This window comes from Papaver somniferum, unplaced genomic scaffold (genome assembly GCF_003573695.1).
Source record: "Papaver somniferum cultivar HN1 unplaced genomic scaffold, ASM357369v1 unplaced-scaffold_18, whole genome shotgun sequence".
NCBI lineage: Eukaryota > Viridiplantae > Streptophyta > Magnoliopsida > Ranunculales > Papaveraceae > Papaver > Papaver somniferum.
The window spans coordinates 8465364-8488668 of NW_020627707.1; the positions used below are offsets into that span (position 1 = coordinate 8465364).

A 23305-nucleotide genomic window follows, 5' to 3' on the forward strand; every position below is an offset into this window, starting at 1 on the left:
TTATCTATTACTCAAAAGTCTATCAATTATATCTCCTATTTTTGGGACAAAAGTCGTATTGCTATATAGACTTCAATTATACACATTTGATATTTTGAGTCGAGTTTATCTCGCTTATCTATTTTTCGAAATATGTGTTGGTAAGCTTTCGCATTGGCCAAGTTCATCTTTACTCGTGACGAAAGTCATTATTTCAATAACTTGAAAATCGCTTTGATGAAAATAGTTTGTGGATAACAACTATTTTAACATCCTCTAAGAAAGTTTCAATGATTGAAATGAGATTTAAGAACAAGTAACCATGTTTGGATATAAACATAGTGTGTTCTCACATTTGTGTAAAAGTCAAAAACCGGGAACCTAAAGTATGCGTACCCGTACGCGTACCGACGGTTGTTGGAAACTCGGGTACGCATACTGGCGGAAGTTTCACGTCCGTGAATTTCTGCTGGAGTTTGGAAATGTGAATTTCCATGCATAACCGTACGCGTACAGGCGTAACCAAACTTGGTCCGACTACTTAGGTGCGCGTACCTGTTTGCATAATTAAGTAGGTTACTTTCTAAAATCGGTTTGTTCATGAACTAAAACATTTATATAACAAGGAATGAAATCTTTGTAAACCGTGGCTATAATATTCCTTAACTGATTCGAGTGAATCAAAATCGATTAAATAGAGGGGTAGCACCTTAGAAAATTAAGGGTGAATGCAAGTAGCATCATATCATAGGGTAAAGAGAGGTGAAAGCTGGGAGGTGTGTGCAAACTGTCGGAGGATTAAGAGGAGTGTCCGTGAAATTAAGTGCTGATGTTAGAGGAAGATAGTTTTTCACAATCGGTGAACATAGCTAGGGGTGCACATATGTTATGTTTAAGCCATATGTTATGCGGGTAAGAAAGGACAGGGATTATTTGGTCTTTTACATATGTTAGGCGGGTAAGCGGGTAGGGTAGGATAATTTCGGATTTTATCCGTCACCCTACCCATTTGACGGCGGATAAAATAGTGTTTACCCGTCACCCTACCCGTCAATGGCGGGTAGGATAGGATGACGGGTAAGGGTAGGATATGTGCACACCTAGGTGGGACACATCGTCAGGGAGTTAGAAGGGGTCCATTAAAGGGTGAGCCAGGTCTACCAGCTGAGTCTAGGCGGTTTTGGAGGAGTTCTATGGGACGGTCTGTTAAAAAAAATTGTTTCCATTTATATCCTCTTTGGATGTGTTTTTTACTTTCCCTCGGGCGTTATGCATTGCATTTTTTGATCTATTACAATCTTTGATCAAGCTCATATATTGTACGGGAATACAGATATGAGGAAGCTGGTATATTGATTCGTCAATTTTCAAAAAGTGAGATACAAAATACTTAAAGATTCGTGTATATATATATTAAAAAAATATTTTAGTAAAATGAATCATATAAATATAAAAATTATTTAAATACTATTTGGAATATTAAATATAAAAATTATTTAAATACTATTTGGAAAATTAAAATTAAATCTCGCTCGTCCATCACTCATCAATATTGTTTTTATCAAAGAGCATTGTTCGTTAAGTGAAAGATCCGCAACTTCATTTCTAATGATACCCCACATTCTACTTTCTCCTTTCGTATAATTTTCACTTTTTCATGAAAGGAGACGAAAATTACTATGAACAAACACTAAATCCTGAGTTTGTTGGGAATAATAATATATATGCTCTAATTATTATATTATATATAAGAAATATTCGTTCTTAGAGTATCCGAGCAGTATCCCTGAGTATCCCCTACCCTTTTCGTACTTAATATAAAAAATGATACTTTCAATGGAGTATCCGATATATATCCCCAAGTATCCTAAGTATCTGACATTTCTACGGCGTCTGATACGGATATGTCATCGGTTTTATTTCGTACTTCATAAATTACAATTGTGGAAGCTCAGAATTCTACAATAACCTGTTAAATCTGTTTAAAGCTTTTGGTTCGAGTAATGTTATATATTTAAATAGAAAGTTTCTTCTTGTGGTAGATAGGATAACTAGAAAAAGAAGAATCGATCTTTTCTTGTTTGCAGACCTTTCATGAGATAAAAAATCTTTTTTTACTGATAATAGATTAGAGCCTGCTATTATCTAATGTAATGCAACTTTCCTTCCCTTTTTGTCAGAAAAAAAGTTATAGAAAAACCTGTAGATTAAAGAAGAAAAAAAGAGGTTAATTCCAATAATTTATTGATTTGTCTCCACTTCAAAATCATAACTTAAAATGTAATATAGGCTCAACTTCCCTAATAAAATTATTAAAGAGTCCACAAGATATCAAACTCATAATAGAATCTAGGAACTAAAAATTAGGTGGCTTACATTTGTAACGAATAATAGGATGATAATTTATACTATTCGTGGAGACGTACTTGCCTGATCAAACAAACAGGGTCTTTTTAAATTTAGACAGTGGGATGGATAGTACCCTGATATTTTTGAAGATAATGGATGAGACGATGACGACCACGGGCGTATCCTTTATTTCTTCAGTGTCCAAGTTACGACTTAGCTTAGTGGTTGCCTCATCTATACAGTTATCTTAACATTGTTTCCGCTGGAAAAAAGATAGGGTGTAAGTCGAAAGCAAGATTATGTACAGGTAAACTGTTACTTTTGTAACTTGAAAAATGCAAAGCATGAGAGTTACAAATACCTAAGGTCTTGGAGCGTGAACTCGCGTATCATGCAAGGCTGACCATTGGCTCTCTTCATTTCTTGCAGATTTGTCAGACTGCACACCCATGGAAAAAAAAAGGTATCAAATAACATAAAAAAGTGGGTATACGTTACGCCAGACACTAATCAATAATTGAGTGGCTACACAGTAAAGATTACTAGTGAGGTAGGTGATCGCCAAACGCCATTCCAGATCTTCGTATTTGGAAAAAGTGAACTTGTGATGAGGGATTTCGATTGAAGTGCCTCATAGATATTTCTCCTCAGTATCCCAGTTGAAGAAAAGGCGGTGTTCATTGTGATCTGGCCGAAATACCTTTTTATCACCAAGAGTGGCGAACCTGTTCAGGGAATATATTCCACCAAGCGTAGCAATGGATCGAATTTCCAAATGAGCTTCTTTGGTACTACGCCATGCAGTTCATTCCCCTGTGTCAGGCACAAATGTTATTTGATGAAGTCAGATGCCAGATTATAATAAACATATGGTTGTTACCCTAAAATCAAACATAAGTATAATTCACTACAGCCAGTGAATTACGATAATTTGAACATGGAATTTCAAAATATAGAACAGACTATTTCCAACTGTTATTGCATGTAGGGGGAAATACCTATCTAACTTCAAATTTTTAGTATGTACCAAAGATTTTAGATATATTTGATTCAATGTACAGAAATATATATACTAAAAATATGATATGTTCAATACGACATTAGAGATGAGACTACAGGACAAACATATTTCAGATACAAATTCAGATGCTTACACTGTCATCGAGCATGAAGACGTCCAGGCTAGTGACCTCGTTGGTACCCATGAAATCTAGTACATTCCAGTTTCTTGATATTCGAACGCGAGTCATCCATTTTGTGCCTTCTTCGGTGTCACCAATATGAAATAAGGTTTTATAGGTGTTTGCCTAACGTTCGGAAGGGCATCTGGGGATCCATTTGAATACAATGAAAGAGTATGGACTGCATAAAATTGGAAACAAATAGTCAGCAAAAGTATCACCAATGACATAAATATACACAGCAGGGACATCACAAATTATTTTGAAAGCAAAAATATTGTCAAATTAATGTCACAAAATATATGTTGTGTCTATTGTCAAATTAATTTTTTCTTCATGTAAATTCGAAATCTACAGCACCTAGAGATAAACTTCGACAACAATTTTATTACTAACATCATATTTTAGTCGGTGTTATGCCAAATCTGTCTTGGAACATCACAAATTTGTCTCTGCATGTGGGTATGAAAGCAAAAATTTAGTGCGAAATGAATAAACATCAATCCTATAAGTAGAATATCAGAATTATATTGTAAATTAATTATTCCAGCTCTGCTCAATAAATATTTTTTCACTGCAGCAGGTTTAGCAGGTTCTTCATCAGAACTTTCATTAGAGCTACTTTTCTTTTTTGAAGCAGGCTTTGCAGCAGGTTTAGCTTCCTGATGGAATGAGCAGTGGAAATAAAATTCAGTAAAACATCATATCAATCAGATTAGGTTATTATCAATCTGTGGTAATACGTACAAATAGATTTGTTTTATAGATAGTTATTTTTTATCACAGTCTTGATTTAGTTTTTATTCTGATTGCATTTATTCTATATTTTTTTTTTGATAACTATGTATGTTCTATTATTTTGTAGGATTGTTGAAATTTACAGACGTATTTGTTCATCCAAGCTAAGTTATGGGGAAACCCTAATAGCCACTCATGAAACGATCTCTCAATTCAGGTGATTTTTGTATTCAACTCACTGATTTTACTTTCAAATTTTCTTTTTAATTTTCAAAATTATATGTGATGGTTCCCACTCAAAAAAAAAATCGTCGATATTTAACGTGTTTGTTAAAATTTTGTAGCATTTATGGTTGATCTTGATATATCCTCGAGAGTGTTATTGCTATCCCGTGTTAATTTACATGATAAATCCGTGAAATTGCTATTTAGAGTGCCGAGACATTATAAACTATAAATTTCAAGTCTTTCATTTGTTTCATTTGTTTACTGATTGACAAAGGCTTATCAAAGTTCTACTAATATTAGTATATACAGCTTGTGGCCCTATATTCTCAAGTGCCATAAATACACAATATGTTTTTTTTAGAATAAATCATATCGCGTGGGTCTTGACATTTTGGCGTCTTTTCATTTATGTTTGTCTAATTCTAAAGTTTTCTAAAAATCTACGTATACTCTTCCAAGACTATATATAAAAACGTCAATCATGTTCATGCAGGATGGGAAAATCTCTTTACCATATCAAAGCGGGACGGGCGAGTTTTACCAAATCATATCGGGACTGGGCGAGGCAAGGCGAAGCCGAAGCCGAGCTTTACCAAATCAAAAATATAGTTCAAAGAAAAAGATGCCCGATACGTAACACATGTATACAATATTTTTTAACATGATTTGAATTCAGATGTTCATGCATAATACCGTAGCTTTAGGACCATTACTCCGATGGTTGGTGCATAACTATACCATTGTATTTGTAATTGTAGATGGAATTGGTGAACCAAGTTTAGTATTAATAGATTTCTTAATCCTAGTTTGTTTGTGATAACAAAAGTACGTCTTTTTGCGTCTCTCGGCGTATATATATTATACATAGAGGCAGCGTCAATATTCACGTTCATGGGTCTAACATTAAGGACTGAAATTTTGTTTTGACTGCTTTACTGGGATTTCTTTTCTCTGATATATCGTTTGGTAGGAAGTAAGGAAATAAAGTTCTCACAAATTTGAAGTCAGGTCTTGTCTCACATTGATGGAGAATCTTAATGATGATATGAGATTAGAAATCTTTTCACGTCTTCCTCCCTTGCAACTTTTGAAGTGCAAACTTGTTTGCAAAAATTGGGAGAATCTTCTCTCGCTTCAAAAAGTGGGTCTTCTTTTCTTGATTGAACCATCTCTCCGTGACAGAAACCTACAGCTTCACTTTGGAGATTATGAGGAAATTTTTAGCATGAGCCGCTCCAGTGGGGAGGAGTTTACATATCAAAACCTTACAAAGATCAATCATCCGGCCATTAATAAGCGATCATGCGTGTTAGTGGATATGATGATTGGTGCTTGCAATGGTTTGGTTTGCTTTTGTATACCCCATAACAAAATCGATGATCCTGTCTACATCTGCAATCCTATCACTACCGAATATATTAACCTTCCCCGGTTATTAAATCATAAGAATGGTTATGTAAAGAGTGGATTTGGCTACCATCCTTTGATTGACAAGTACAAGGTCATTCGAATCCATTATCCAAGATCACATGATTCTCAAGGAGTCCCAATCACCCTAGGATCCGTCGAGGTATATACACTTGGGAGCGGTACTGGATGGAGAAGCATAGGAGAAGTCACCTATGACTTCTCAAGGAGTGGTGTCCTTGCGAATGGATCACTCTATTGGCTAGACTACAAGCAGAAAAGAATAGTGGCTTTTGATTTGGCAGATGAAGAGTTTCGATGGCTCCCAACGTTACCACCATGTTTCAACGGTAACAAAAAGGCCACATACCACGTCAAGGTGTTGGGAGGGGATTTATGTCTTGTTCATTCAGAGCCCTATGAGCCTATAGACATATGGTCATTCAAAAATAAGGAGAAAAAAACGGATGTCCACGGTGATAAAGAAGAGAGGTACCAATCTTGGAGTTGGAGTCTGGAGTTTCGTATACCATGTTCACTCCTCCACACGAAGCATTATTTGTACGAACCTTTCGCTCTCACGAAGAAGCACCAGGTTTGTTGTGGATACATGATTCAGCTATTTATTGTTATGACAAGAAAACCGAAAGCTTAAATGAAGTTGTGGGAGAAGATCAAAATAGGATGGGTTTGTTTCAAGGAATCCCACACATGAACAGCCTTATTTCGATGAAAGCTCTAGGTGAAAAGTTTAAGAGTAGAACACATCAAAAGAAGGAAAAAAAGAATCGAGAAAGGATAAGATAATGGATATGTTCTTTCTGGTACTCATAATTTTTCAAGTTCCAGAGGGAAGAACTAAGAGACAGACTTGTTGTTAATTGCATATTTTCTTTCTTGATTGGTTAATGAGTTGGCAGTTTGTTGATTTTACATGTTTCATTATTTTATTTTTTTTTTTCGTTTGCTCTGTCATTAGAATACACGCATTCAACTCAAAACGAATCATTAATAAGCCACAAGATTTTAGATTTACACTCGTGCTGGCTGGTCCAAGTCTTCTAACTCGACCAACCAACCCAAATACCATCCTACCTTTAACCCTAGTTAGTAAGTTCGCGAATGATTCACGAATCATTCGCGAATTTTTCCGTATCACGAATTTTACCGTTTTATTCGCGTACGTTTGCAACTCTGAACCCAAGTCGCGTATTATGTGGCATTCCCGGATTATTCGCGAACCGTTCACGAATTTTACGTATTCCGAATGATACGTCCGCTTAATTCGCCATAAATTCTTTAGCTTTTACTTTTCAAAGACTCCACTTTTTGGGCTTTACTGCCTTCCGAGCATACACGACCGAATATTAGACGTGTTGTAATTTTTATGAAACAAAAACGACTGAAGAGATTTGAAGGTGAAGATGAGAGAGATCTCAAACTCACTAACCAAGCATCTAAACCACCATACGACGTCCTCTTGGAAAACTAATGTTGTATATATTATTAATATCATCATATTAAGTTTATTTTTTCTTTAAATAACTCACACATATGCATAAAAATTGGTCTATGACCTTATAAATACAAATTATTTGTTATATATAGATACCGAATTTTCAGAGCCGAACTCACATTTATAAATCGAATTATACACGTACGTATGCCGTTCCGAATTACTGACGAATCACGTCCCGTTGACCGAATTTTGGACCGAATCTGGATTTTACAAAACCGTATAATACTCGTACGTTTGCCGTTCCGTACGTTTGCCGAATCCCGAATTGCTAACTAGGCCTTTAGCTGACAAGTTATCAGCCGAACTGCTCACATTCTTCATATATGAAAATACCTGGAAGTTCGGACGACAAAATTAATAACACAAAAAAAATTAAAAAAAAAAAAAGAAATTAAGAAATTTAATATAGAAAAAGAGCTAGAACGGGCCCCTAGCTCAGTTGGTCATCCCCGTTCCTCAAAGTTTAATGCGCTCCAGGTGGCCCCGAGTTGGAGTCCTCAATGGCGTAATATTGCAGGAATTAACATGGAAGGTAGTGTTAGTTTGCCACCTTGTAACACAATCTCAGCCCCCTCCCGCCGTTTCGGCTCCCTTGGCTAGGTTACCCATGAGGCTCGCTGGTAGGTTTGCACAGCAATCTGTTCAATTAATGTAATAGTATTTCGTTGGAACTTAGCTTGTTCGGCTTCCAACTAGTTTCATGTAATAATATCCATCCAATAAGATAAAAATTATTTTAAATTAATATTATGCTTTTATCTTTATTTGTTATGCCTCCACGTATGCCCTAAAACAGGTTCTTATTTGACACGAAGTGTTGGAGATTCACTCAACAGTCTGAGGTGCAGGATGAAACGGGCTTGCATATTGCTCTCTCTGCGTTGGATCAGGCCTCAAAAAAATCCAGAGATGTAATGATTCATGAGTGAAGCTCATTCCGGTGGAACTGGAACACAACAAATCAAAAGACAAGGCTCCAATTTGCTTAGGAATGAATAAACATCCTCGTCTCCCACTCCTCTACCTCTACTTGTTATAGATACAGTTTAGGGAGCAATTTTGATTTGGGAGGGACTGTAGTTTAAGCAATAAGTTAATCGAGAGTAATAAGTTGTTGTACATTTGCTTACTATCAGGCATTGCAGGCGCTGTTACAACTTCTGTAGTTATACACATCTTTAGGGACGCATCAAACTTATGTAGTGTTTTGACCAAGCGATCAACGGTTGTGTTTCCCGGATATAGTCGAATTTGGCAGACGTTGGAGATTACCGGATAGCAGGATTGGCAGATGTTGCCTCACCTCGAGTTTGATGTGATAATGAACTCAAGTTTAATGCGAAGGTTTTGGAGAACCTGCGTCTGTTTACTTGTTCTACTGTTAGGCGTAGGCTCACCTGATAGTGAAGGAATTATGGGTACATTCCATCAGCTACTTCACAGTGCCAACTTAATGAAGCATGTTGAATTCTAAATTTTGTAAGTTATGTGCTTATAAATTTTTCTGGAACACTTGGACGTTTGCTGCACCTTATCTATGTTTTACTCGGAACTGGTTAGGCAGAAAGACAGGATCAGGCTATATGCTCCTAATTGCTCCAAATTTCACATGGATCTGGAGTTACTGGACTATTCTTTACAGATCTTCACTTCTTGTTATTGCTGGTCAACTTTAAAGGAAGATGGAATAGCTTCAATGTAAGGTTATACGTATTCATGTGCACCAATGTTGTCTCTGAAGCTACTTTGCAGAGTAGCCAAACCCATCTTGTAAGTCGCACAAATTTTGAGCAAAAAAAAAAACTCCGCAGTGAAGCTTCAAACATACATGCTCATGAATCACTAGTGTAATGACCAAACACTTGCAACAAAAATTAGTACAACTGCATCTTTACAACCTAATTCATTGCATCCTATCTTTCATTCATATGAATTTTTCTGCACTCCAAACCAGTGTTTCTTGGAACATTTCAAGATGGAAAAGGATTTAACATAGCAGCTGGGGTCTCCTGGAGGTATGGGTTGCTCAGTTTCATTTCTAGGGCGAACAATAAAAACCAGACTAACTAATTTCAAAGCACTTCAGTATCTAAAAAGTAAGTAACAAATTTCTGGAGTAAGCAAAATTCTTCAGACAATCAAGAACGATACTGACATTACTATCATGGTTTGACACTAGACAAGCTTGAGAAGACTACATTAGATGATTTGTTCAACTACCTCTAAGTTCTCCTTGACCTTAGGCAACTAAAGAAATACAAGAAGCCAAAGCCTCTTTCATTTGGTAACAGTCGGACTCAACCCTATTGGTCGGAGTCCAATAACAGAAAAATACTAGAGCATTGAATATTAGATGTGCAAAAATGAAAACAAGAGAGGAGAATACAAAGGTAATGGCGAAATCGAAGAAAACTACTCATCAAACAACCATTATAGCTCAGTCTACAGCGTTTATGCATAACATAAGATGAGTCCAGCGTTATGCATAACATAAGATGAGTCCAGCGTTTATGCATAACATAAGATGAGTCCAAGCTAAAACAAATTTCATGAAAGGCATTCTAATATAGATGGCCTGACTAGTCACTAAACGCTCTTTTCTGAATACCTAACAGATAAATCCATCCGTATCTTTAAACCTACTGAATAACTGAACCACATCTTCACAGCAATATTTCTAGAAACTTGACATCATGTGAAGTATATACACAAATTTCAGAAAATCTATCCAAAAAGGTATCAGACAAAACAAACATCTGTAATTTATGACTATAACACAATCACCATTCAAAGACTTCCATACTTGATCCACACCATTATCAAGACAAATTAATCATAATCCTTTTGGCATCACCTAATTGGCTAATCCACATCATTGGGCGCAAACACAAGAGTTTCATGCTTTGCATTGCTTGCAACACTCAGTAAGGAGCAACAGGACACTACATAATTTACCAAGCATACAGAAAATTAAACCTGACACACCTAGCTAACATGAATTTTCAAGCAGAATCCCTAGAACATTAAAGAAAATTCACAACACATAAGAAACATCAACAACACAATGAAGGTTTGCATTACTAGTAAACAGGTTTTCATCCACAAACACATACAAATTTAAGAAAAAAGAAAACATAGAATTCATAGGGAATTTAAACCCAGATTCATATTGTATTTTGTATTACTAATATATCTACACCACCATTTCTTAATAAACCCTAACCTTAATTACCTCCTTACAACACTTCTTTAGGCGCAGGAACCTGAACTGCTTGAACAGGAGCCGAATCTGAAGAGATCTTAACATAACCCATCTTCTTAGGACTTTCATATTCAAAATCACTATCATCATCATCACTTTCTTCAGATCTAACAAATTCATACCTGTTTGTAATCAAAGACCAAGCCAAATACATAGTAGCAGCCGTCAAAGCACCACAACCAGCTCCAAAAAGAAGAGCCATCACAACGCTAAGAATATCCTTAGTCCTCTCACGAAGAGAACTCACACCAAACGTTTCATCAAAACTTTTATGGTTGTGGTTATGGAATCTACGGTGAATTCTTGGAATTCTTCTAGAAAACTCAAAATCTGGTTGACGCTGAACGAAGATCTCGAATGGCTGTTGAGGTAAATCTGGTAATTGCGGTTGTTGTAATTGGTGGTGGTGAGGATTGAATCGATTGATTTCAGTGAAGATTGTTACGAAATCTGTTGGGTTTTGATTTGGGAAATTAGGGTTTTCGAATTGGGTGGGTTTGAATGTTGAGATTGTGAAGGATGAGATGAAAAAGGTTTTGCAAGGATGGAAATGAACGCCTGGTCTTGCATAAGCTCCGATTGTGAGAGATAGGATGATGAGAGAAAGGAAGAGGAGATTGTGAGAAGAACCAGACGCCATTAGAGAGAGAGAGATTTATTTATTTTTTGCAGCAGCAGAGAGGAAATGGGAATTGGATGAGATTTAGAATGAAACGAGAGAGGAAAGCTGAATTATAGGGGAATGAGGATTTGGGGGTATTAGTAGCGGGTTAACTCGGTACAAGGGTCAACGGTTTGTCCCGATCTTATAGAGTAGTATTATTGAAGAAGAGGAAGGATCCCCTCACTTTTATTTTCAAACCATCCGACTATTGAACGTTATTTTTGTGAATAAAAATCAAATGATTAATTTAATATTTGAAGAATGTTTTTCTTACATAACTTTATGTTCTTTTCAAAAATTGGTGCATTCCGAAATGTATAATATCACCTGCTACTACTTTAATCGTTGAACATCGACGGATTTTTGGACGTTGAAATTAACATCGGAAGATGATGGTGTTATATATTTTTGAATTTCGGTAGGTATATCAAAATTTGCAAGAGAAACATATTCCAAAAAATTTAGCTTCAAATCTGTTACTATTTAGTTTTTATTCGTAAAAATGACATCCAATATGTGAGATAGTCTGAGGGGATTCTACCTCATTGAAAAATAAAAAAAATAAATTACAAAGAAATATAGTTATTCATGTTCACGTGTTTGGATACTAAAGGTACAAGTAAACTTTACAAAAGGTTACCTTTTTGGCTTTGGATCGGAAGTCACTTCATCGCCAAATTAATTGTTGGCTTTTCGAAAAATAAATTTTCCAGATATATCCAAACACCCTGGTTAAAATAAAACTAGATGACCGCTGATACGATGGGACGGCCGACCGAAGAAATCTAGTGAAAACGTGACTCAAAACTCGACAACCAATGCCCGCTTCAATTCTCTTAGCTCCAAATCTTAACCATAAAACAATGAAAACAAACAACAACATAAGAAATAATAATGTAAGTTGACAGCATTTCGAATACCACCACCACTGCCCTTATTTGTTGTTACCTTTTTTTTTAACAAGAATATAAAAAAATCAACATTCTTATATGACTTTTTAGACAACCTCAGGTACATCTTGATGTCATCTTAGACCTTCTTGCTCGACCTTTTGCTGAACCAGACTCCAAGCTTCTCGCAAATCCAAAAAATTAACTTTCTTAACCTTCTTGCTCGACCTTTTGCTGAACCAGACTCCAAGCTTCTCGCAAATCCAAAAAATTAACTTTCTTACCCCGCAAATCAATTTTTGTAGAAAAACTCCATTTATGCCCAATTTCAAGACCTAATCGAAAACCCCAGTCTTGTTCATGTTACTGGGTACGATGCCATCACTGCTACCATTAATCCCCAAAATCAAATTCAAACAATATTCATTATAGATCTCATGAAGAACCCCTCGAATTGTACCTATGACTGTAAAGACCCCCAATTTGTTGCTCTTGTACTGTGTAGAAAATTGATGTTGGTACCTCTTACATCACTGTTGCTTGAGATGATGTTGTTTGAATCGACAGCTAGTAACATTGAGAATCCTCATGTCTACATTGCTTACGGTTTAATCAATTTGATTGACAGAAGAAAGATACTTTGTTACAGATAGAACTCAGTCTTATATAGACTTGACACTTTACTCAATCTCTGAAACTCTCAATAGACTCGCACACGTTCACACAACACACTCACAACTCACATGCTCTCAAGTGGAATGTTAAGCCAACTTGAGATTGCACTTACAACTCACATGCTCTCACACAAACCAGCATATACCCTCTATCTGCACTAGAAGTATGAAGACCAAATGACAAAGGAGAAGCACAACAGCAGCTTGTTCAATAGTTGATGCAGTGATGGAAGTAACAACAACAGTTTCCAATGGTGCAGTGAAAGCATAAAGGGGGGGAGTCTGAGAAATGACCTTGCACAGTAGGACAGAGTTGTTGCATATCTTGAAAAACAGTATCACACTCAGTTGTGGCAGTAGTAGTTGCAGTAGAAAACTTTCGCAGGGAATAGAAGTTTGTTATCTATATTGGCAGTAGCTGCTGGAGTCGTTGATGCAGGAACAGTGACAGTGATAAATCAACATTCCCAAGAACCAGGAGCTCTACAAGATGAAGTTGTACATGGCAGCAACTTCTAGCAGGAAATATGACAAAAGATAGCTTTAGCAGCTGAGAAGTTGCAACTGTGCTCCTTACATTGTAAACCATAAGCAATTTATAGAGCTGCACTTGCCTCATTCGTATCACAAGAACTGCACACACTCACCGAGTCAGTAGTACCAAAATAAGCAATAAAACCATAAGACAACCTGCACACTGGTTGCATTGTGCCAGTAATGTGGATACACAACTGAGGTCTCTTCACCCTGCCAAACTCAATTTTAAAGGAATACCGTTCTTCCTTCAATCATTCACCAGCAAGTACTAACAGCAATATCGGATCATTCCAGTTATTTGCAGATTTTCAAGAATAGAATCCTTGTCGCAGAGATGAACAAATACGCTAGCAAGAATGTACTTCCAAAGTTGCACCATGCCGAAGATATGACCAAGCAGAAGATATGGTTGGTTTCTTCATAACCAACTGAAAAATAATGACAACTATGCTCGAAATCAATGAAAACACCAATAAGCAATCAAACTCAGCACTTGTATACAAGGAGCAGCTGGAAGAGTTGGTGTAACTGGTACAGTTGATGATGCATTAGACAGATCATGCAATAGCAATGAAAAAATGTACCAGCATATTTGGGAAGCAGTAGGTATTTTCTGAAAGAGATAAAGCCAAACCACAGTTTCATGACAAGCGCAACACAGCACCATGAGCATCATAAAGCAAATACACAAAGCCATACTTGTATTCCCCTTGGGCAGTTTTTGCAGCAGTGGACCGTGAAAGAAGCAAAGTTTTCAACTATAATTATCCTTTGATTATTCTCCAGAAGGCCATAGCACTTTGGATTATTCACTCACATAGGAAATAAAAGTAAAAAGCACCATTGAAGATGAACTTCAACTGTTTTATTCAAAGAGCATGAAAAGTAGAACAACTACAGGTTGCACATTGAAGACATATGCAAGTTCAAAGCCAGGTTGCATACTGAATGCGTACAAGCTCAACAAAAAGAACTTCAATCTGTACTTAATGTAACTCAGCAACTCCAATTCGATGTTCAATTGCAGAAACACCATTAATAAAACGCAAGAATCTTCAACACATATGTGAGGACTGCCTTGAAGTAAGATATGAGACCAACAACTTCTCAATCTTCTGCTGAATCCAATCGGTGGAACGACTTTAAGTTTTCGCCCTAACTAGACCTTGGTGTATCGGACTAGAACGCGCTCAGACTATCTCGGCATCAGGAATCAAGAACAGCAGATCTTGATGAAGAAATTAGATGCAAAATACATGTTAATTATGATGTATAAAGCAGTTGAAGATGAAACTGGATGTAGTTGAGCAAGTGATGTAAAAATTGAAGACATGAGATTAAATCTAAAGTAATCTAAACATGAAATTGGAGATTACCAGCAGAGACTCAATTTTAGTTGATGAGGTAAGAGATTTCAATCCAAACACCAAACAGGAAATTGAAAAAACCAAGAGCTCAAACCCTAAAACTGAGTTTTAGATCTAAAATACATGCTTAATCTTGTTTGTTGACGTAGCAGGGGTATCAAACCAAATCAAAACCCTAATTCGTACCAGAAAACACCATTAATGGAGGTGGATGAAGAAAATTACCTACTAATGCTGTTGATGTAGATAGAAACACATAGACCCGTCAAATTAGTCGCAAATCTGAGATGATTCAATCAAATAAAGCTTCGAATTTCGGTTTACAGTAGCAGCAGCAGAAGATGATGGATTAATGGGGGTGATGATTGTTGAAGATGGAAGTAATGGTAGTTTTGATGAAGAAACATGCTAGGATCGGTACCCTCAGAAATGGATTTCTGAGTCTGATACCATAGTAACATTGAGAATCCTCATGTCTAAATTGCTTACGGTTTAATCAATTTCATTGATAGAAGAAAGATACTTTGTTACAGATAGAACTCAGTCTTATATAGACTCGACACTTTACTCAATCTCTGAAACTCTCAATAGACTCGCACACGTGCACACAACACACTCACAACTCACATGCTCTCACACTTTATGTTATTAAGAGCAAGAACCACCACAAACACTTTAAATCCACTGTTGTTGCTACTGTAGGTTGATGTAGAATCGACCTCACTACTTCATGAACTGATGTCGTTGATGCTTACCGGAAAACCCCTAATCACAGATCTGAAACCCAATCTCTTAAACATAGTTGTTGAAAGGTAATTTGAAATAGAATTAGGTCGATTAAATTGAGTTGCGTTGGAATTGGTGTCTGTTAATCTGTATGGTGGAAACGATGGTGGACAATCTGGTACCGGTGCTGATGGTGATGGAGGTAATGGTGGTGGACTGAATTTTCTGAGATGAAAAAGATGGGGATTTTCTGGTTTTCTGAACCCAAATCGAAAAAAAGAATGAAGAAGAAGGAAAAAAAAGAAAAAAACTAAAATTTGGAAGGTGGACGGGTTCAATCCCGTGACCTCTACCTCGATTTTTACAAAAACACCCTCAACAATAAAAAGATCTCCAACCTCTGTGTCCTTTTTTCTTTCCGCTAAATTTACGCGATTACCCTTCATTTTTCGGCTCATCTACGAAACATACTGTTTAAAAGAAAAGAAAAAATTAACTAGGCATGCGTCCTTTTTGAGATGTATTTGGGATTTTTATTAATAGACAGACACCAACTCCCATATTTTCGTGTCAAATTGAAAAAAAAAGTCATGCTTCAAAATGACACAAAATCACCATATATAGAGTATCCCTCACTTCGCTCGGTCGGTCTAATAAAAAAAATCTGATAATAAATAAAAAGACTAATTTCGGCGATATCAACCAAAAGCGAATATGATTGATATTTAGGTACGATTTAGTTGATGGCAAATACAACACCCGATAAACCTTTGTCCATCAATGACAATGTTTGTTATAAACCAGACGAGGCTTATGTTTTGTATGAAAATTGATAAAGGTATCTACGAAGGCGTCGAGCATACATTAAAAGAAGACATATAATAATATCATGACTTTGACCGACAGCGGTCCTAAGACAGTATTTTTGTGAGGAAGTTGGGAAGAATTGCAAATATTTTCCTTTTAATTTTTTTGCTCCACAATGTTTACAGCCTAAGATGTATGCATATTGCATTTATAACGAGTGGTAGTTGTCATCGACAATCTTCGACTCGACTACCATGCAGTAGGTATTATAGGATGTCGATTTACTCCTTCGTACAAACATAAGAAAAGTAAATAAAAGCTAACCTAGTTATAGCATCACTACAAGAAACTTAATATATTGCAACACCCAATGGTTATGGCGTAAATCCATACTAGTGTCGCGACAACCTATGTAGCAAGAAGTCTATTGCGGCACCCAATCTTTATTGCTGCAGCAAGAGATTATACTTTTTTTGCCACTCTTTTCGTATTGTTGCTATAATTGTGTGGCAAAAATTTCATTTTGCAGCAGTAATTTATAACTTTTAACTGCAACTGAAAAGAACTGTGACTAGAAATTTGTTTTTGCAACACCTATATTAAAGTTGTGGCAATATACGGGTTGTAGCAATAGCTAGATTTTCTTGGAGTGCATCCACAATCACGTATAGAAATAGTTATCCTAAAAGAATAAATCTACCACTAGAAAATAGGATTTTTAGTGCACGTCACAATGAGGAATTGAAATCCTATTTTTGGGCGGAGTTTGACCCACACGTGAGGATTAAACATGGTGCGGTACTATAAATTGAGCGGTTTTAATGGTGTTTGAAAGCTCACCTATATTTTAGGAGGTGTTTAAACACATCACGGTGGTCTTCATCTTCATGAAAATATGGTGGACTAGAAGATGCATCAGAAATCATAGCACCGCACTTTTAATCGGTATGAGATCAATTTGGTATACACTTTGTATGATCGTTTATGGATACGAGATCAAGATAATACAACAACAAGTGTTCACTTGACAATAGGTACGGTATAAAACCGAAACACTATAGGATCGATATCAAAGTGACTTGGATTAACGTACGTGTGTAATTTACGTAATTATAGTAACAATTATAATGCGTAAATAAAGTAAATGGAACAGAAGGATTTTGTTAATTAGGAAACCGCAAATCAATATGGTAGACTAGATACTTAGTTTCCTCAGTATCCCTACGCCTTCGACTTCTAGAGTCATGCACGTGAATCACCAATCATTTTGATCGTATTCCAAACAGTAAAGGATAAAGTTGTTTGGTAAGTACTCTATTCAATCTTGGTAATAAGATATTATGAGTCATTTGACAAAGGTTCTTCCGTTTAATCTAATAAACTCCTTTGTATGGTTAAATCAATCTAAACTTTGATTACCGAAATAACCATATTTTCAGATTTGCAATCAATCGATATAGAACACAAAAAGAGCAATTATAAAGTGATGCATGTCTCACGCAACTAGCCAATCAAGTCTATCAAAGATAAACACGATTCTAGCTGGATCCCAGACGATCAAATTTTGTGCACTAAATTCACAAGATACAAAAACTAATAAGAAAATCTTTGTCGTCTTCAAATATTCGTTTATCTTCAATTATAACCTGCACAATACAACTTGAATCCTCTTGTGATCAATCACACATAGAATGGAGTCTGTTAACAATGGATTATCACAAGATGTCTCTAGATCCGAAAATGGTTCTAAAGATCCGTTGATACTTTGATCTAATTTGAGTGGGCCTTATATCAGAAGAGAAGGTTCTCAAGAATAAACAAACTGGGTGCAATCGAAGTTTCAACAACCGTTAGTCAATCAAATCAATAACCAAAAACTAAAATAATAATTCAATTATTTAGTTTCCCACCAACGGTACTCGTAGAGATTATTGATCCCACAAAAGACTTTAAACGAGCGGTCGTAAGAGATTTTTCCTAATTAGGGTATTTTCCTCTCCAAATAGACGTCTCCACTGGAAACAACACGAATGAAGTTTGCCTAGCTCTTAGGATAGTTTGCAAGCAATGCAAACTCAAGTATTTATAGACCAAGGTTGTTTGGACAACAAGGAAATTCCAAAAACGAAAATATTCTCAAGATATTCATTAAAGTACCTAATTTCGGTTTTCCTGTTTCCAATTAATTACCAAACCATATTCTCGAAGTCTCACTCAGAAAACTTTTATTATTAGTGTAGCACATTAACTAATAATATTTTCCATATAATATGCTTTAATTGCTTGTAATTAAAAGATTATATTATAAAATCGTAATTAAATGCTTTTCAATATTTAGTATGAGATCACTTTGAGTATCAAGAAGAATATCTTCTAACAATTAATGATGGGAGTTATGTATGTTCAAATAATGTCGACATCTAGAAGTTTCTCAGCAAACCCTAATTTCAATCTTCACACACAAATTAACATAAAGAGATATGTGAATATTGGAAAATCGGTTTTACTCCTTGGGATTGGTTCTACACGTTGCTTCCCAGGCGTAACTTGTGATTGGTTACACCTTACTTCCCGAGTTAGCTTGTGATCGGTTATACCTTGGTTCCCAAAAGTAGCTTGTGACCAATTACAACTAACTTCCCAAATTAATGATTCAAAATCAATGATATACACACTCTGAAAAATATCTTCACGATGATAGAAAAGACGTTGATTACATGAATATGTAACATAATAACTAAAAGAACTGAGTGAACAATTTTTCTCATGTGCAACTGAACTTACTCTTGCACTAGGAGAATCAAAGCTTCTAGACGACATGTGTTGTACGAAAGATGAAAATGATCAACTTGCTCTTGATTTAACTAACTTGAAAGGAGGACTAGACTCTCTCAAGATCACATCTTCGTTGAAGATTCAATTCTTAGAAGAGAATCTTAGTTAAAATCATTGATCAATAAAAATGGACTGAGCTTTTAAGAATATCAGCTTCAGACAAATACAATGTCTTCAAAATCTCATATGATTCTAAGATTAAGACATTTTCCGAACTTGTCAAAAGGCTAAAAGATGAAAATCAATCTTTAATGTCATAAAATCAACCGGTAGTATCCTATCCAGATAAATCCAAAAAGTATGATTTAACTTATTCCTCAAAAAGGAAAAAGGTTGACATTGAAGTCTCTCGAAGAAATTTTCATCTTCTAAAGAAGCTTCTGTAGTCTATGATAATTCCAAAATGAACTGCTCACATCATAGTATTCCACGACATCACAAACATCATTACAAACGATGTTTTTATTGTGGAATTAAAGGTCACGTTTTAAGAGATTGTCAACAATCAGATTGTTCAAGTTCTAAAAGGAAAACTTCTAATCAAAGTTGTCAACAATCTAGGCTGCACTTTAGGTTGCATAAGTCCGAATTTTGAGGCTAGCTAGACTTTCTCTATTTCTAACGATTTCCAATATTACCTTGATCTACGATCAAAAGGGTAAGCACACATATAGGATTATCTGTGGGACGCATATTGGTTTAAAGTCTTCAATTGAGTTAAAGCAACTCTTAGGTTGTAAAGGACGTCAATTATGGGAATCAATTGCGCAGAGTCCTTCTAGGATTAAAGAGGTGTAAGGAGCGCGATTGTACCTTAATAGGTGTGATACTTAAAAGGGCTCAACTACATTCTAGTCTGAAGTTAATTGTAGTAGTAGGCTAGTGTCTGTAGCGGCTTAATGCAGTTTGGTGTTCAATCTGGCCTAGGTCTCGGGGTTTTTCTGCATTTTCGATTTCCTTGTTAACAAAACTTCTGGTGTCTATGTTATTTTATTTTCCGTATTATATTGTTTATCTTTATAATTGAAATATCACAGGTTGTACGTTAATCAATTATATATAGTAGATACATCCATCCTTGTTTTTTGGATACAACTTGATTGATTACTTGGGAAATTGATCTTTGAAATCATCCAAGTACTCTCACACGTAACAGATTAGTCTCTGTAAACTTTATGATGTGAGAGAAAGAGATCACTCTGAATATTATTCCTTGATGGAGATTCATTAAGTTGAACTCTCAGAATTGTATTTAAGGTTGTCCATATAGATTGCTTAAGATATATTTTGTGGTGTATTTTGGTACTCCCGTGTTTTCAATTGGTGTCAGAGAAAGAAAACACGTTTAAGACCTAACAAGCATGTGTTTGAAGTAATCTAACTATATATGAGTAAAATCTCAGTTAACGTGTCACCAACTCAGTTTATACCAAATCCTGAGTGTGTTATGAAAACCATCGATGATGATTTTGGTAGTGATCTGAAGAAGATAATCCAAAATATTTGTCATGAGAAACAACGATTGATAAGGAAAATCGATGGACTTCACTGTGAAGCTAACATTAAAGATTCGATCTTCGAGAAGATTTGAAAGGGATCCGGGATAAATTGGATGAACATATTCAAATTAATAAAAGATTATTGCAGATACATACCATTCCAAGTATACTCTCGTTAAAACTCTTGGAATTTCAAACCCTGTTGAATCTTCCAATCTCTCTAAGGATTCGAGTGTTTCTCTTAATTCATGTCTAAATAATTATCGTCAGTATGGAAATATACGTGGCCTAGGCTTCATTAAAACCGATGCAACTCAGATTGGTTCAAAAGAATCTAATAATGTAACTTCAACAACCGTTGGCTCCTCTATGTTTTGTGATACTTTCAATCATTACCAACATACCTGTAAGCTCTTCAGGAATAAATTTAAGGTTGCTAGTAATCTTAACAAGAAAGCTAGAAAATTTTTCTCTAACCTCATGAGTCTTAAAAACCTAAATAAACGTTCCACCAGGAGAAATACTGTTAGTATGTGAGCTTTGCTTTAAAATCAACTTCAAACTTTCAATGGTTGCTTGACAGAGGATGTAGCTGGCGTATGACAGGTGACCTTTCGTGGTTCGTGAATTTGAGCGACTTTAATGGAGAACCTGTAACATTTGGAGACAGGAGTTGTTGCTACATTAGCAAAAAGCGAACGATCAAACTTCCTAGTGTTCTGCAAATCTTCTTTCTTTTAGTCAAATTTGTGATAAAGGCCATAAAGTTATCTTCAATGCTGAAAGATGTGACATTGAAGATAAGTCTGGAAAGTATTTTGGTATTTGGGGTGGTATAGGTAACAATAATTGTTATCTCTTGGAAATTCAATCTAATCTTTGTTGCAATCTGACAAAGGTGAAATCTACACATTTTTGGCATGAGCGTTTTGGTCACATCAATTTTTGTCTTCTTGGCAAGATCATTAACAAAGAACTTGTCAGAGGTGTACCCAAAATCAATGTTAAGATCGATGGTGTTTTTGGAGCTTGTCCAAATGATAAGCAAGTAAGATTTCCACATAAATCATCTCGAGAAATTACCACCAACGCTCCACTTGATTCAATTCATATGGATAACTTTGGACCCATTCAACAACCTACTGTTGGAGGGAAGAAATATGATTTGGTAATGGTTGATGATTACAGCAGATTCACTTGGTGGCGTTCTTGGTATACAAGAATGAGACCCTGAGTGAGTTAAAGATTGTTAATAGAATCCAAAATAAGCAAGGTCGCAGACTAAAGAAAATTAGGAGTAATCGGGAACTGATTTAAGGATACTAAAGTGTTCGAATTCTGTGACCAACTGGGTGTTATTCAACAATATTCATGATTAAATATTTTCTGTGGTTGTAGTAATGAAGGTTCAAACTCTCGGATTTGTGAAGGATATTTTTTTTAGAATTAATAAAAAAATATAAATATATCAATAAAATATTAACAATGGTGAGAGTTACTGGGGCTTAGGATTCGGCCAAATTCATTTCTTAAGGTTCAAATAATAATTCTTTTATCAATAATATCTCGAAAAATATATTAAATATATCGACTCTAATTTATTGCCAAGATTGATTCTTAAAATATTAGGTGTAAATGTTAAGCATGAGACATCAAATCATCTAAGCTAAGCATGACCCATCAAATCAAATCACAACTAATTAATTTAAATCATAATTTCAATTAAAATTAATGCAAAAGTCATGAAAAGAATTAAATATAATTACCCAAGTGTGAAATAAGACTTCCTCCATTGCCCCAGTGTTGGGATTTAGCTTCTTATATTAATCATAATCTCAAAATACATGTATGTTGCTCAAAAGTTGATTAAAATGATAAAAATGAGTAAAACAGTGAATGTACGACCCACAGAAGGCGTCAGAAAAAGAACGATAAGAGAAGGTGCTGCTGATATTTAGACTGCGCTGCGACCCACGATTGTGCGTCTTAGACACTAGTGATAAACGACTTCTCTCGCGAGTCCGTTCTTCGTGTTCTTGGTGTTCTTCATCAGCAGCAGCAGCATCAACAAAGTTTCATCAACTCTTGATTTCTGCTTCTATGGACCTCCTCTAGACCCCAAACTCTCGACAGCCCCTCTAATCGACCCAAAGAACCTTTATATACTCACATGCATCATCAAATCCCCCGCAATAACTCGTGAAAATCCTTCTTTACTCGGGAATATTTTTTTTCTTATTTCGGAGAATAATTTCCAAAAATAACTTCTTCACGCTCCAAATCTCTTCCAACACACTCCAAATCATGTTTTAATCACCCAAAGTGTTGCTGGAGCCATCAAACTCGATCGAAACACGTCCATAACTCTCAAAAACTCGTGTTTTTCTCCTCCCTGTACGTGTGTCTCTTTTTGAGTTCGTGGCTTCCCTAGCCAATTCTAGCCATATTCGATCGAACCCGACACCCAAAATATCTTCCTTAGGCTTAATCACATCTTCCTGCCAAGTCTCAGCCATTTAATCTCCCTATAACACGTTAAAAAATTCGATCAAACTTCTGCCAGTTCTCATGCATGTTTTCCCGCCACTCCCCCTATCCAAACTGGGGGTGCGAATAGTAATTTTGGGGTGGAAATAGTAATTT

The 23305-nt window shown here is 35.9% G+C and overlaps 2 protein-coding genes and 1 long non-coding RNA gene across 3 annotated transcripts; 1 reads left to right on the top strand and 2 right to left on the bottom strand.

Moving 5' to 3' along the window:
* The first annotated feature begins 5499 nt into the window (after positions 1–5499).
* On the top strand, positions 5500–6537 carry LOC113338015 (F-box protein At3g07870-like). The gene has a single exon (XM_026583541.1). It carries the CDS (start codon positions 5500–5502, stop codon positions 6535–6537), a length of 1038 nt encoding a protein of 345 aa, XP_026439326.1.
* Positions 6538–10637: 4100 nt separating this feature from the next.
* Positions 10638–11303, bottom strand: LOC113338016. Its single transcript, XM_026583542.1, has one exon. The coding sequence runs from the start codon at positions 11301–11303 to the stop codon at positions 10638–10640; it is 666 nt and encodes a 221-aa protein (XP_026439327.1).
* Positions 11304–12810: 1507 nt separating this feature from the next.
* On the bottom strand, positions 12811–15497 carry LOC113338123. The gene is made up of 2 exons (XR_003354626.1): positions 15021–15497; positions 12811–14656 (listed from the first exon to the last, which is right to left on the bottom strand). It is a non-coding gene; the product is annotated as an uncharacterized LOC113338123 (long non-coding RNA).
* Positions 15498–23305: the final 7808 nt, after the last annotated feature.